The sequence below is a fragment of the Mustelus asterias genome, chromosome 9 (assembly GCF_964213995.1).
Source record: "Mustelus asterias chromosome 9, sMusAst1.hap1.1, whole genome shotgun sequence".
Taxonomy (NCBI): domain Eukaryota; kingdom Metazoa; phylum Chordata; class Chondrichthyes; order Carcharhiniformes; family Triakidae; genus Mustelus; species Mustelus asterias.
Genome location: NC_135809.1, coordinates 125553976 through 125568115, shown reverse-complemented (window position 1 = coordinate 125568115; position 14140 = coordinate 125553976). Strand labels below are relative to the sequence as shown.

The window sequence follows — 14140 nt, the reverse complement described above, 5'->3', positions numbered from 1 at the left end:
CAGAATGCTCCCAGGGCCGACTGGAGCCCAATTCACCCTCCGCTGGGTCACACACTGGGCTGATTTACAAAAGAGCAGGGATAGAGGCCATCGATCTTGGGTTTTCTAACACTGCTACTGGAGACAATGCTTAATTCTTCCCAGCCGGGCCAGTTTCCAAAGCATATCCATCAATGCCTCGTCACTTTGAACCTTATCTGCTCCGTATAACCCTTAAGTTTTCCTAGACTGCTCTTACTTGTACAGGAGTAGTCATCAACTCGGGTGTATCCTGGGAGACAGTCACAGTGATATGATCCAGGCAAATTCACACACACAGTGTTTGCATGGCAGTAGTGTGTGTCATTCGCACACTCATCTTTATCTGTAACAAAATGGAGAGCAGACAAAAGTTAAAGGTTACACGTTGAAGGGCGAGATGGGTACAATGTATTAGTACATGTGGCTATCAGCAGTTAAATTATTGAAGGTTAGTTGGCAAGGCTGCAAATTCCATGCAGCTTGCAAACAAATGAGGGTAGTGGCATCAGACTTGCTTTTAAATTCTGATGAGGCGAGGCAAAGCAAATTAAATCACTAGTTTTTTTAGTCTTTGATGATGTCAAAGCACTCACAGTGGGGCCTCTCTGCTGGCTTTGCTCGGATTGACTTTATAGGTTGCAAATTACTGCCATCAATATTATTGCACAACGCTAACTGTGCTTGCATCACATTCCTCTTTATTATTTTAACAGAGGCAGCTCCACTTTATTCCAAATGGATTAATGGCTCCTCAAAAACTGTGGAGGAGGAAGTTGATAACCGCACGTTAAGTGGCTTTATAATAACATTGCTCCAGAGAAATTTTCAGGCTTATAATTCACGTGCCTCTGCTTCACTGGCAGCTGAGAGCAAGCGGCAGTGTTTTGAGGGCAGTATTCTTTCGCATTTTGTGCCAACATATCTGTCAGATTTCATCAGAATTCTCCTATCGTTTAGCAGACACGTGTTTAAGGTGTTTGTAGTCGATACTCGCTCGGGCTGCCAGCTTCTGTGGTGGACCAGATAAGGTCCCTGTCAAAGGAGGTCTAATCCTTCGCTAAGTTCTCAGTCGGTGATTTGCAAGCCTGGCTGATATTTTCACTTTTGATTCAGATAACCTGACACAATCCACATTCAGCGACAGACTGTGGGGTGGGAGGGGACTTTTGCAAATGGTTGAGTTTGCTGCATAAAAACACGCTCGGGAATTTTTGCCCTGATTGTACTATGCCTGATGTGTTCCCTGCAACGCAAGTTGATCAAGATGGGAGTGATGGGAGGGGGTGGCAAGGCGGCACAGTGGTTAGCACTGCTACCTCACGGCACCAGGGACGCGGGTTCAATTTCAGCCCCGGGTCACTGTCTGTGTGGAGTCTACACGTTCATCCCGTGTCTACGTGGGTTTCTTCCGGGTGCTCCAGTTTCCTCCCATGATCCAAAGATGTGCGGGTTAGGTTGATTGGCCATGATAAACTGCCCCTTAGTGTCAGAGACTAGGAGGGTAAATATGTGGGGTTACGGGTTAGGAATTGTGTGGGTTTGTGGCCGGCGCAGCCTCGATGGGCCAAATGGACTCCTTTTGCTCTGGAGATTTTATGAACGATCTTCTAGGATGGATTCTCACCCTCACCAATCACTGACCTTCTAACTTTGCTCCACCCCCTGTTAAACGGTATATGACCCGTCACATTTCTATCTCTTTAACTCAGAAGTAGAGTCACACGGATGCAAGAGCCGCTTTATTTTTCCAGCTTTTATTTCGGACTTCCAGCACCCACGCAGTATTTGGCTTTCATTCTGGGATGGACGTACCGGGTTGGGAGGGGTGGGGGGGGGGGGGGGGGGGGGGCGGGGGCGGTGGCGCAGGTGGATGCACATTAGGAACCTGTAGTCGGGCCCATCCCCCAATCTCAACTCATTTTGGGTACTCATCCGCCCAGTCTCATTCACACAGGGTGACCAATTCACAGGCTGCCTCGTGCCTAATGAGAGACAACAACTACAATGGAGGCCAGCAGCCGTCATTGTGAGATCTATGGGAACAAAGGACAGACTGACTGCGGCAACCATCAGCATCTTTGGAGTGGTTGAAACGTTTAAGAGGAACAGCCATTTGAGACATCCATCTCCACTATTTCTCAGGTCAATGGCAATGTTGCGATGTGGGCAAACGTAAACCTTCCCACTTACTGCCAATGAACTCTTGAATAGCCTGAGAAGTTACGAGACACAGAATCACAGAATTATTACAGCACAGAAGGAGGCTGTTCAGCCCATCGTGTCTCCACCAGCTCTCCGAGTGAGCTTTCCAACTCGGTGAACTTCCCACTGTGAAGCCACCTTTTCTCCCCCACCAGGGAGTGGACGCAACAGAGTGCTCCCTGAACTGCTTGCAAAAACGTCAAATCTGTCCAAAAGTAGAAATAATAGACTGTTTAGGCAGTTACATCTCTAAGATGGGTATAGATGGATATGGGCCAAATGTGGGCAATTGGGGCTAGCTTAGGGGTTTAAAAAAAAGGGCGGCATGGACAAGTTGGGCCAAAGGGCCTGTTTCCATGCTGTAAACCTCCATCACTCTATGACTCTAATATTGCTTTAAGTGCTTTAGTTGGCTATCCGTCCATTCACCCACCACCCCCCAACCGCTTGAAGGTAGCTGCCACTCCTGGGATTCTACCTCTGAGAAATGTGCTGGGATACGGGGTGACATCATGGGGCCAAGTCAAGCCACCTCACTCCAAACCTCCTTTCTCAGGATCTCCAACTGAATTAGAGGAAGCAAACTTGACAGGAGCAGACCTTGTACATCGCTGTGCCAATCTGCCTGGGTGACGAGGTCAAATTCCAAGTATCCCCAAGAAGCCCTGAAGTACCTTCAACCCAAAAATTGGCTTGAGCCATTTTTCAAACCTTACATATGAAAAATAGCGGGTGTCACATCTGTTTTAGATCCCTTCACAGATATTGATCAACATCAGGAGAGATAGGATTGTAAAAATATTCTTCAAATCCAGACCAAAGTCAGGGAACAGGAATCAATGCACCATTCAATCAATCTTTGCTGGTATTGAGTGAAAAAACTATTGACTTCTCGCGTGCTACAAGCAAACATGTTCAAAGCCAGTTCCAACTGGGGCTTTGAAATAAAGACTCACTTTGTCCAATAAATAGGAAACCTCGCCATTATTATTATTATTTATTATGACAATTTATAAACAGAGCCAGCTTGTACAGACAGGTGAACCCTCCCCTTCCAGGTGGACTATTGTTCCAATTACAGTTAGCTATCGCATGGTAAATGCATCACGACACAATCAAGAGTTCTAGGCTTACCCTATGGGGTTTTACTTTCAAGATGCCAGTTAAATTGTCATCAAATTACAAGGGTTCAGGCTAATCTGACATGATTAATACTTTTTTTAGGGCATACTGCGAAGTACAATCAAGTTGCAATGACTAATCTAAAATGATTACTATTCTGTCCACTTTTGAAAGAACATGCTCATACTTCAGATATAGTACATTCATCAGCCATGACATCATGACTTCACAAGACAGATTCTGAAGTGATATTTTAAAAGTCATACTGGGAACAAATCTGTCAAGGTTTTGTCAGCGTCATATATAGTAATAAGTGAGATAAAGAGAGATGAATAACAATTGGCCTCAAGTGTTAGTGCCAAGTGGGTGGTGTCAGATTGGTCGGTCCAATGTGTTTTCACAGCACTACCGAGACCAACTTCTACCCTGTGCGATCTGGATCGGGGCGGGGGAGGAAGGATTCAATTTCTGTCTGTTTATAAAAGATTTCCTGTCCATTGGGCAGCCGGCCCTGCTCAACACTGACCAATGCCCGTGAATGGAACACATTTTATTGGTTACGGTAATCGTAAGCAAGACGGCAATGTCGATAATCGTGACCAGGACCGCGAGAAACTACAAGGGGTCGTGAATGTAGTCCAGTCCATCACACAAACCAGCCTCCCAACCATTGACTCCGTCTACACTTCCCACCACCTCAGAAAATCAGCCAGCATAATCAAGGACCCCACCATCCCGGACATACTCTCTTCCACCTTCTTCCGTCCGGAAAGAGTTACAAATGTCTGAAGACACGTGCCAAGTGACTCAAGAACAGCTTCTTCCCTGCTGCCATCAGCCTTTTGAATGGATCGATCATATATTAAGCTGATTTTTTTCTACACCCCAGCTATGGGGTGGCACAGTGGTTAACACTGCTGCCTCACAGCGCCAGGGACCCGGGTAAAATTCCAGCCTCGGATCACTGTCTGTGTGGAGTTTGCTCATTCTCTCCATTCTGCATGGGTTTCCTCCAGTTTCCTCCCACAGATGTGCGGGTTAGGTACATCGGCCTTGCTAAGTGTCAGGGAGACTAGCTAGGGTAAATGCATGGGGTTATGGGGATCGGGCCTGGGTGGGATTGTAGTCGATGCAGATTCGACGAGCCGAATGGACTCCTTCTGCGCTGTAGGATTCTATGACTGTAACACAACATTCTGCATCCTCTCCTTTCCTTCTCCCTTATGCACTCTATGAACGGTATGCTTTGTCTGTATAGCACTCAAGAACCAATATTTTTCACTGTATCCCAATACATGTGACAATAATAAATCAAATCAAATCATTTCTAATCGCTACAATTGATTGTGCATCCTTCAGTGTCAGTTGTAGGTGTGTTTTGTTTGTTTTGTAGTTTTGTTGTACCATTTAGAGCTTTGCATTCTCGGAGGTTCCGTTACATAATTCTCCAAATGTGTGAAAACACCACAAAAAAGACGCGTCGTATTTTGGATTATATAAACAAGGCAATTACGAAGAAGATGCCTAGCGTTTGTACAGCCTCTTTCACAATCCCTAGACTCACAAAATGCCTTCTCGTCAAAAGGTAGTCACCAGTGCAGCATAGGAAACAAACAGCAGCAAATTAACACATAACTAACTTTCACAAACAGCAATGCGGTGGCCTGGTTATCTGTCTCAGTGATGTCCATTGAGTGATAATTATTGGCCACCACACAATGGTCTACATCCCCCCACCCCGCCTCCCACCATCACCTCACCTCTCCAACACCCCCCTCAACGGCCCCCCCCCCCCCCCCCCCCCCGCCTTCCTCCACCACCACCCCTCCGCTCTACTTCAAAACAGTGCAGTGGAATCATCTGTGCCCACTCAAGAGTAAACACAGAGCCTGGATTCAAGGGGTCTGGGGAAAGAGCGGGAGTATAGTGTTGAGATAGAGGATCAGCCATGATTGAATCATAGAATCCCTACAGTGCAGAAGGAGGCCCATCGAGTCTGCACTGACCACAATCCCACCCAGGTCCTATCCCCATAACCCTACTTATTTACCCTACTGGCCCCCTGACACCAAGGGGCAATTTAGCATGGCCAATCAACCTAACCCGCACATCTTTGGACTGTGGGAGGAAACCGGAGCACCTGGAGGAAACCCACGCAGACACAGGAAGAACGTGCAAACTCCACACAGACAGTGGCCCAAGCTGGGAATCGAACCTGGGTCCCTGGCACTGTGCTAACCACTGTGCCACCATGCCATCCCAAACACTGTGCCACCGTGCTGCCTGCACTGAACATTGGGTGGAGCGGGCTCGATTGGCCAAATGGCCTACTCCTGCTCCTATTTTCTATATTTCTATGTTTCTACTTTACCCACCCTCACTCAGCAATCTTGCTGAATCCAAGGCTTTTCTTTTACTGGCATACATCTAATCCCTTCTAAGATGTCCATAAATAATGACAGCACAGTCACACACCATTAACTGATCAGACTATCCCTCATTTCCACATGCGTGTTCGGGTAAACATGAGCTAGAGTGGGACTTGAAGACATTTAGTGGAATATTGCAGCATTAAGTCCAGCACAAAATGTCACTCGGCAACTTAACTTTGGTTAAACAACAGCACCATAAAATATATCATTTATATACCAACTTCCAAGACAATTAAAGCTGATAATTAGAAGTTGAAACAGCTTCGAGTCATTGGGCAGAATTCTCCCGTTTTGAGATTATGTGCCATGGTGAGGGGGAAACATGGAGTTTTTACCACTGCGGTGGCCAGTGGGAAAACACTGAAATTTGGGCGGCACGGTGGCACAGTGGTTAGCATCGCTGCCTCACAGCACCAGGGACCCGGGTTCAATTCTGGTCTCGGGTCACCGCCTGTGTAGGATTTGTACATTCGACCCGCGTCTGTGTGGGTTTCCTCCCACACTTCAAAGATGTGCGGGTTAGGTGGATTGGCCATGCCAAATTGCCCTTTAGTGTCAGAGCAACTTGCGGGGTAAATACGTGGGGTTAAGGGGATGGGGTCTGGTGGAATTGTGATCGGTACAAACTCAATGGGCCAAATGACCTCCTTCTGAATCATAGAATCATGGAATCCCTACAGTGTAGAAGAAGGCCATTCAGCCCATCAAACCTGCATCAACAACAATCCCACCTAGCCCCTATCCCCATAACCCCATATATTTACCCTGCTAATCCCTCTAACCTACACATCTTGGGACACTAAGGGGTAATTTAGCATGGCCAATCCACCTAACCTGCACATCTTTGGACTGTGGGAAGAAACTGGAGCACCCAGAGGAAACCCATGCAGATATGGAGAGAACATGCAAACTCCACACAGTCACCCGAAGTCAGAATTGAACACGGGTTCCTGGCGCTGTGAGGCAGCAGTGCTAAAAACTGCGACGCGGTAGCACAGTGGTTAGCACTGCTGCTTCACAACTCCAGCGAGCTGTGTTCGATTCCCGGCTTGGGTCACTGTCTCTGTGGAGTTTGCACATTCGCCTCGTGTCTGTGTGGGTTTCCTCCGGGTGCTCCAGTTTCCTCCCACAGTCCAAAGATGTGCGGGTTAGGTTGATTGGCCATGCTAAAATTGCCCCTCAGTGTCCTGAGATGTGTAGGTTAGAGGGATTAGCAGGTAAATGTGTAGGGATATGGGGGTAGGGCCTGGGTGGGATTGTGGTCGGTGCAGACTCGATGGGCCCAATGGCCTCTTTCTGCACTGTAGGGTTTCCATGATTCTATGATACCATGCCACCTCTGTAGAGATTCTATGAACACTGAAATCCCCTGGCACCAACCTCAGTAATTATGCCCCTGTGTGTTTTAAGCCATATCCAGTGACGGGGTAGGCCTGGATAGGGAGCAGGATTTTCCGCCCACGCCCATGGCATGTTTAGGGGCGGCAGAGGTGCCCGCCATTGGAAAGCAGTGGAATCGTCTGGTTCCACCACTGTCAATGGGGTTTCCCATTTTATAGAATCATAGAATCCTACAGTGCCGAAGGAGGCCATTCGGCCCATCGAGCCTGCACCGACCACAGTCCCACCCAGGCCCTATTCCCCAAAACCTAATGTATTTACCCTAGCTAGTCCCTCTGACACTAAGGGGCAATTTAGCATGGCCAATCCACCTAACCCACACATCTTTGGACTTTGGGAGGAAACCGGAGCACCCGGAGAAAACCCACGCAGACACAGGGAGAACGTGCAAACTCCACACAGTCACCCGAGTCGGGAATTGAACCCGGGTCCCTGGCGCTGTGAGGCAGCAGGGCTAACCACTGTGCCACCATGCCGCCCTACCGTGCCACCGTGCCGCCTTCCTGCCAGCGGAGGCAGAAGAACCCATCAGCAGGAACAGAAAATCCCACCAGTGGGACTGGAAAATCCCACCAGCTGGCGTGGGAGATCCCACCAGCTGGAACAGAAAATCCTGCCAGCAGGAGTGGAAAATCCTGCCAGCAGGAACGGAAAATCCTGCCAGCGGGAGTGGAAAATCCTGCCAGCGGGAGTAGAAAATCCTGCCAGCGGGAGCAGAAAATCCTGCCAGCGGGAGTGGAAAATCCTGCCAGCGGGAGTGGAAAATCCTGCCAGCAGGAACAGAAAATCCCGCCAGTAGGAGTGGAAAATCCTGCCAGCGGAAATGGAAAATCCCACCAGCTGGAGTGGAAAATCCCACCTGCAGGAATGGAAAATCCCACCCAGCAGGAAAGGCCAGAAACTTTGGCAAACATGTTTACAAAAAAACGTCAGGAGGATATAAACTTAATCAATAGTAAATGAAATGATTTTATGTACGTAAAAAACTAAAGCAACACTATAATAAATAATTTAAAATAGTAATTGTAAGGATAACGGAGTTATCACAAAGGCCATAGTATTTTCTGGATTGGCACTGAATATTAACACTGTAATCTATTTTTTAAACATTTCCACTTTATATCCAACAATCTATATCAACTTGATCCATATCTCTCCCAAACGCAGTTATCTAAAGACAGTCCTACTGATATAACACACAGATAATTCGATAAGTCATACTTTCAGAACTCAAAAAGAGGTGCATCATCTTACTATCCCCATGGTGACCAATAAATTCAAAACCTCCAGTTAATAACTGAAAGAAAACACAAAAAGGTTTCATATTTTAAGACTTTTACTGCAACAAACACTAACAGCACAATTGACTAAATTATGGGTGGGATTCTCCCATCTCATCCCGCTGCAAGTGAATCCCAGCCGAAACATCATTCACTTTCAGCAGCAACAGGGGAATCCCAGCCACAAACGAGAATGGAGATTTTCGGTGAATTATCTTTTCAGGCAGCTTACACAGTGCTGAACTTTCCCCTTTTTACTTTCAGCACAACTGAGAAAATACATTTCTCAGATGCATGTTGCTCTCTCCTTTAAGTATATGTTCAAACCTCCCAGAACCAGTTCGGGGTGATTCAGCTCCCAAGGGTTTACCTTCTCATCTCTTCCGCTCTCAGCCTACTAACTTTCAATCTCAGAAATATCTTTCATAATGAGAGTTTGCCCCTCCCCAGCAATTCTTCCTCTACTGCAAGCTAGTAACATCTTCTAGCCTTCTTAACTTCTTAACACAAATTTGGTCTTTCTAATCATATGTGAGCTCCTACTGCATTCCTACACAATGAATCATAGGGACTTTTGGCCTCCAGCTGTTCCCTGTCTTCCATTTCCTGGCAGACTAACTGTGTTGGTGAGTTTCAGGGATACCTTCGAAACTCCATTCCCTCTTATATCCCATCTACATGGTAATATGAAGCACACAGGCCTCATATCCAAGTAGAAATGTTGATTATCTATTCTTTATAGCCCAATTTTATTCTTTCTTGGAATTAACTGGGCTGTTTGAAGCATTACTGTTTACAACTTGACATTCTCACACCTACCTGGGAGTTTGGAGACTGCCAGTCCAAACCACTGTAAACACAAATGTTGCTGCCATTGTCTCCCAGTGTGAATACCTGGAAAGCAATCCCAGCAAATGAATCTGTGCCCAATCTTTAACAACTACCTCACCCAGTCCTGTTGTCAGGAACAACACTGGTTTATTGGGCATCGGAACCTCGAGAGCAGAACTCAGCCGAGTCTGGTTCTCCATAGAGTGGACCAATTTTTAATAGGATGCCCCTTTACTTGACCCAAAACAATGAAGCTCAAGGAGGAAGCCAGGTGCCCTCGGGCACCCATAGAGTGGAAGGAAAGTTGGTTCACAGTCTGGGCCCATCCACCCAGGTGACTGTCGCTCATCCAAATCCCCTGTTCCTGCGACCGCTTCACCTCCAGTTCCACAAGCTGAGGAGGGTGGCACTGTCATGCAGCAGGTCGCTGAAAGCCGACTGAGGCCCTACAGGTCTTAGCCATCCAGAGGACACCCAGCAAGGTCATCACAGACAGGAGGGTGTAGTACACGGCAGGCTGCCTCCACCTCTGCTGTGGATCCTGGGAATACACTGAGATGTAGCGGCAGGATTAGAAAGGTTAAGAAGGTGTAGTTGCACAGGGTGGACACTGTAGAGAGCATCCACTTGTGTAAAGTAGCACTTACCTCTACAATAAACTCTTATTGCAACTCTCTCTGGCTTCCTGGTTTCATCAGACGTCTTCCTGTAGTGACATTGAGACAAAGTGGGCTTGTTTTGCACAGAAAGGCTAGATACTCAATCCAGTGCCTCCTTCACATTGTTAAAATGGCTATTAGCAGCGGGAATATTCAGCAAGGGATGTTCTGCTGCTAAATATGATTCTGTGATTGGGCAGCACTTCCTGAATAATCCTGATTGTGCAAATAGCCACACTAAAAAACAATTCACACTTGATAGAAGCGATATGTTCATACACAAAAACCCTTTCTCTGCACCAAAAGGAATACGTTCAAGGCTTGTGCCTGTTTTTGAATTACTGTGCAGCTTGGGAAGCCCATTGCTTTCTCCACGGCAATGCCTCAGCCAATCAGAGTCAATTTGCTAACCAATCAGCACCCTTTCCTACTGTTATATAAATTAGTGTGATCATTTGAAATTTGGCATTCTTACATTTGTCCTGATCGATGCAAAATGAAAGGATTCAGCAACATGTCCCTCTATTCAACAAAATTCAAGTTTCGTATACCAAGAGGTTTCCAGTGTCCTTTGACAATCGTTTCCCTCAACTCGAGTTTTCCCGGATACCACTGTCACCAGCAAGGCACAACTTGCCGACTCCCTATTCCTTAGATCTCCAGGAGCCCATTCTGTTCTGGTCTCATCTCTGTGAATGGAGCTTTTTTTTAGATCTAATAAAGGTCTCTATAAAATCAGAAGTTCAGATTGTAAATCTAGATCAACTAGAAGAGGCAAATGTAATGAGGCAAATGTCTTTTTTTAATTGTTCATCGTGGGACATGGGCGTTGCTAGCTGGCCAGCATTTATTGCCTATCCCTCGTTGCCCGAGGCCAGTTGAGAGTCACGTTTATTTATTAGTCACAAGTAGATTTACATTTACTGTGAAAGTCCCCTAGTTGCCACACTCTGATGCCTGTTTGGGTACACGGAGGGAAAACTTAGCATGGCCAATGCACCAAACCAGCACCTCTTTCGGATTGTGGGAGGAAACCCGATCACCCGGAGGAAACTGGGGAGAATGTGCAGACTCCGTACAGACAGTGACCCGAGCCAGGAATCGAACCCAGGTCCCTGGCGCTGTGAGGCAGTAGTGCTAAGCACAGCACCACCGTGCCACCCCACGACCACATTGCTCTGGCTCTGGAGTCACATGTAGGCCAGACCAAGTAAGGACGGAAGACTTCCTTCCCTCAAGGGCATTAGTGAACCAGATAGGTTTTTACAACAATGGTTTCATGGTCATCAGTAGATTCTTAATTCCAGATTTTTCTTTATTGATTTCAAATTCCACCAAATACCGTGGCGGGATTCGAACCCGATTCCCCAGCGCATTAGCTGAGTTTCTGGATTAATAGTCTAGCGATAAGACCACGAGGCCATCGCCTCCCCGCAGGTTTACCCAAGATCAATGGAGTTGAGACTGTGAGCAAGCTTGTTCACTTGCAGCCACCAGCACAGGAAGTGAATTTACCAAGAGCATGGAAGATGCAGGAGCAACTCTCCAGATGAAAGTTCATTATTCTGGCATCTCAGAAGTCTTACACCACCCTCCAAAAAAAAAGTTGAGGCAACCAGTTCATCTATGCAAACTAATAAGGACAATGTCGTATGAGTTCTGCAAATGTTGCTAATGACAAGCACGCAGACTGGGATTAATTGGTTGTAAGGTACTTGGGTCATCTTGAGGTTGTCAGAGGTGATATATAAGTGTGAGATCTTTCTATTTCTCATAACCTGTGCCATAAACTGGTTATTAAATGCTGTTGATTTTTCCGTTACCTCAGACATCGAATCCTAAATTAATCTCATCAAGTGGGATCAATCCCAGGCACCAAATCAGCAAGTAGCTTATTTTGAATCACTGTGGCTTTATTGACGTGCCTTTGAAACCTCTTATTTATTTTCTCAATTGATCCTATCTAATTAAATGGTTAAGTGCTAATACTATGTCAGCCATGATTCAGTTGGTAGCACACGCTGAGTCAGAATCGTAGAATCCCTACAGTGCAGAAGGAGGTCATTCGGCCCATCGAGCCTGCACCGACAACAAGCCCACCCACACACTATCCCCATAACACCATGTGTTTACCATGCTCATCCCCTGACACTAGGGGGGCAGTTTAGCATGGCCACTCCACCTAACCCATACACCTTTGGTGTGGAGATGCCGGCGTTAGACTGGGGTGGGCGCAGTAAGAAGTCTCACAACACCAGGTTCAAGTCCGACAGGTTTATTTGAAATCATGAGCTTTCGGAGTGCTGCCCCTTCATCAGGTCTCACCTGATGAAGGAGCAGCACTCCGAAAGCTCGTGATTCCAAATCAACCTGTTGGAATTTAACCTGGTGTTGTGGTATATATTTAGAGTGTGGGAGGAAACCGGAGCACCCGGAGGAAACCCTCGCAGACACGAGGAGAATGTTCTTATGCTCCAATGCAAACTCCACACTGATAGTGACTCGAGGCCGGAATTGAACCCGGGTCCCTGGCGCTGTGAGGCAGCAGTGCTAACCACTGTGCCACCGCGCCACCCTAAAAGGATTGAGTTCTAATCCCAAACCAGCGCTTGAGCATAATAATAGAAACTAATGCAAGGCTAAGGGAATGCAAGGCTAAGGAAATGCTGCATGGTCAGAGGTGACATCTTTTGGATGCAACTTGAAACGGAGGTTCTATTCTGCCTTTTCAGATGGAAGGAAGGGACCACACTGCATTATTTTAACAGTAAGCAAGAAAGTTGCCCCTGGCTTCCTGGCTAATACAATCCCTAAACCAACAGCAGAAAAACAGGCAATTATCATACTGCTGTTTGTGGGAGCTTGCTATGTACAATATGGCTGCCTTGACAACAGCGACTACACTTCAAAGGTATTTTACTAGCTGTAAAACATTTTGGCAATTCCTGTGGATGTGAAAGGTGCCATACAAATGCATATCTTTCTTTCTAACTATGATTCTGAAGTTGACACATAATTATCAGTTCATGACTTAGACTTCTTTGATAATTGTCATCATTCACAAATTCATTCAGTCAGCAACTTGCGCAGATTCTCTTAGGAAACTAGTGATGTAAGTGCTAACACAATCTGAACTAGTTAAGGATGATCAGTCAACCAAAACTAGGCAACTTTAACTCATGGACAGGGCAGTAAACCCAGATGAAAAGCAGTTACGGGGTACGTCTAGTGCCCTTGATGAATATTCTGATCTAGATACAGTGCTGCCAACATCTATCTCAACAACCACACCATTTCTGGTCTTTCAAACTCATAAACCCTTGTGTTCTAATGTTCTCATCAACCATTCTGACCTTATCTAAAATTCTGCTTCCCATATCCTGTCCTGCACAACAGCCTGCTCAGTCATATCCTTTCATCACGAGCTTACATTTTGCCTTGGACCCCCAATATCACACATATACAATTGTTCTCCATTTCTTTAAACCCCTCATTCATTCCTTCCATTCTCCATAACTTCCTCCAGCCTTACACTATTCCTCACAACCTCTCCATTATTTTTACTCCATGTTCTTGTGTGTCACTTTCTTGTAGAATCACAGACAGCACAGAAAAAGGCCCTTCGGCCTATCACATCTGCGCTGGTCAAAGACAAACCACCTAACCATTCTAATCCCATTTTCCAGCACTTGGCTCATGGCCTTGTATGCCTTGTCATCGCAAGTGCATATCTACATACCTTTCAAATGTTATGAGGATCGCGAATTGAATTCCACTACTGGAATTCAAGTAGTGATTCCAGACTCCCATCACCCTCTGGATGAAAAGGTTTTTACTCACATCTCCTCTAAACCTCCCGCCCTTTACCTTAAATCTATGCCCCCTGGTTGCTGATCCCTCCACCAAAGGGACTGTTTCTTCCTGTCTACTGTATCTGTGCCGCTAATAATTTTGCTCACAATCAAGTCCCACCGCAGTCTCCTCTGCTCCAAGGAAAACAGCCTCAGGCTATCCAATCGCTCTTGCTCTGCACAATTGGTGACCATGTTTTCAGTGAACAATTATGGGGTAAAAGGACAATGGATATGCACAATAGGCTGAAATAAGCTCCCGAGAAAACTCTGAGTGCAGAAGTCCACGGTTACCAGGATAATCCCCCACGGACATCGCTGGCCTCTCACCCACTCCTCCC

General features: G+C 46.4%; 1 protein-coding gene across 2 annotated transcripts in view; it reads right to left on the bottom strand.

The window, feature by feature from the left end:
- The window catches only part of LOC144498984 (protein kinase C-binding protein NELL1-like), an 893123-nt gene that overhangs the window by 384141 nt on the left and 494842 nt on the right, over nucleotides 1-14140 (bottom strand). The window contains exon 13 of one of the 2 annotated variants that reach the window (XM_078221009.1): nucleotides 239-364. The exons of the other annotated variant lie outside the window; for it this stretch is intronic. Coding sequence (XP_078077135.1) covers nucleotides 239-364 — 126 coding nt within the window. The remainder of the gene's footprint in view (nucleotides 1-238; nucleotides 365-14140) is intronic. 2 annotated transcript variants of the gene reach the window in all.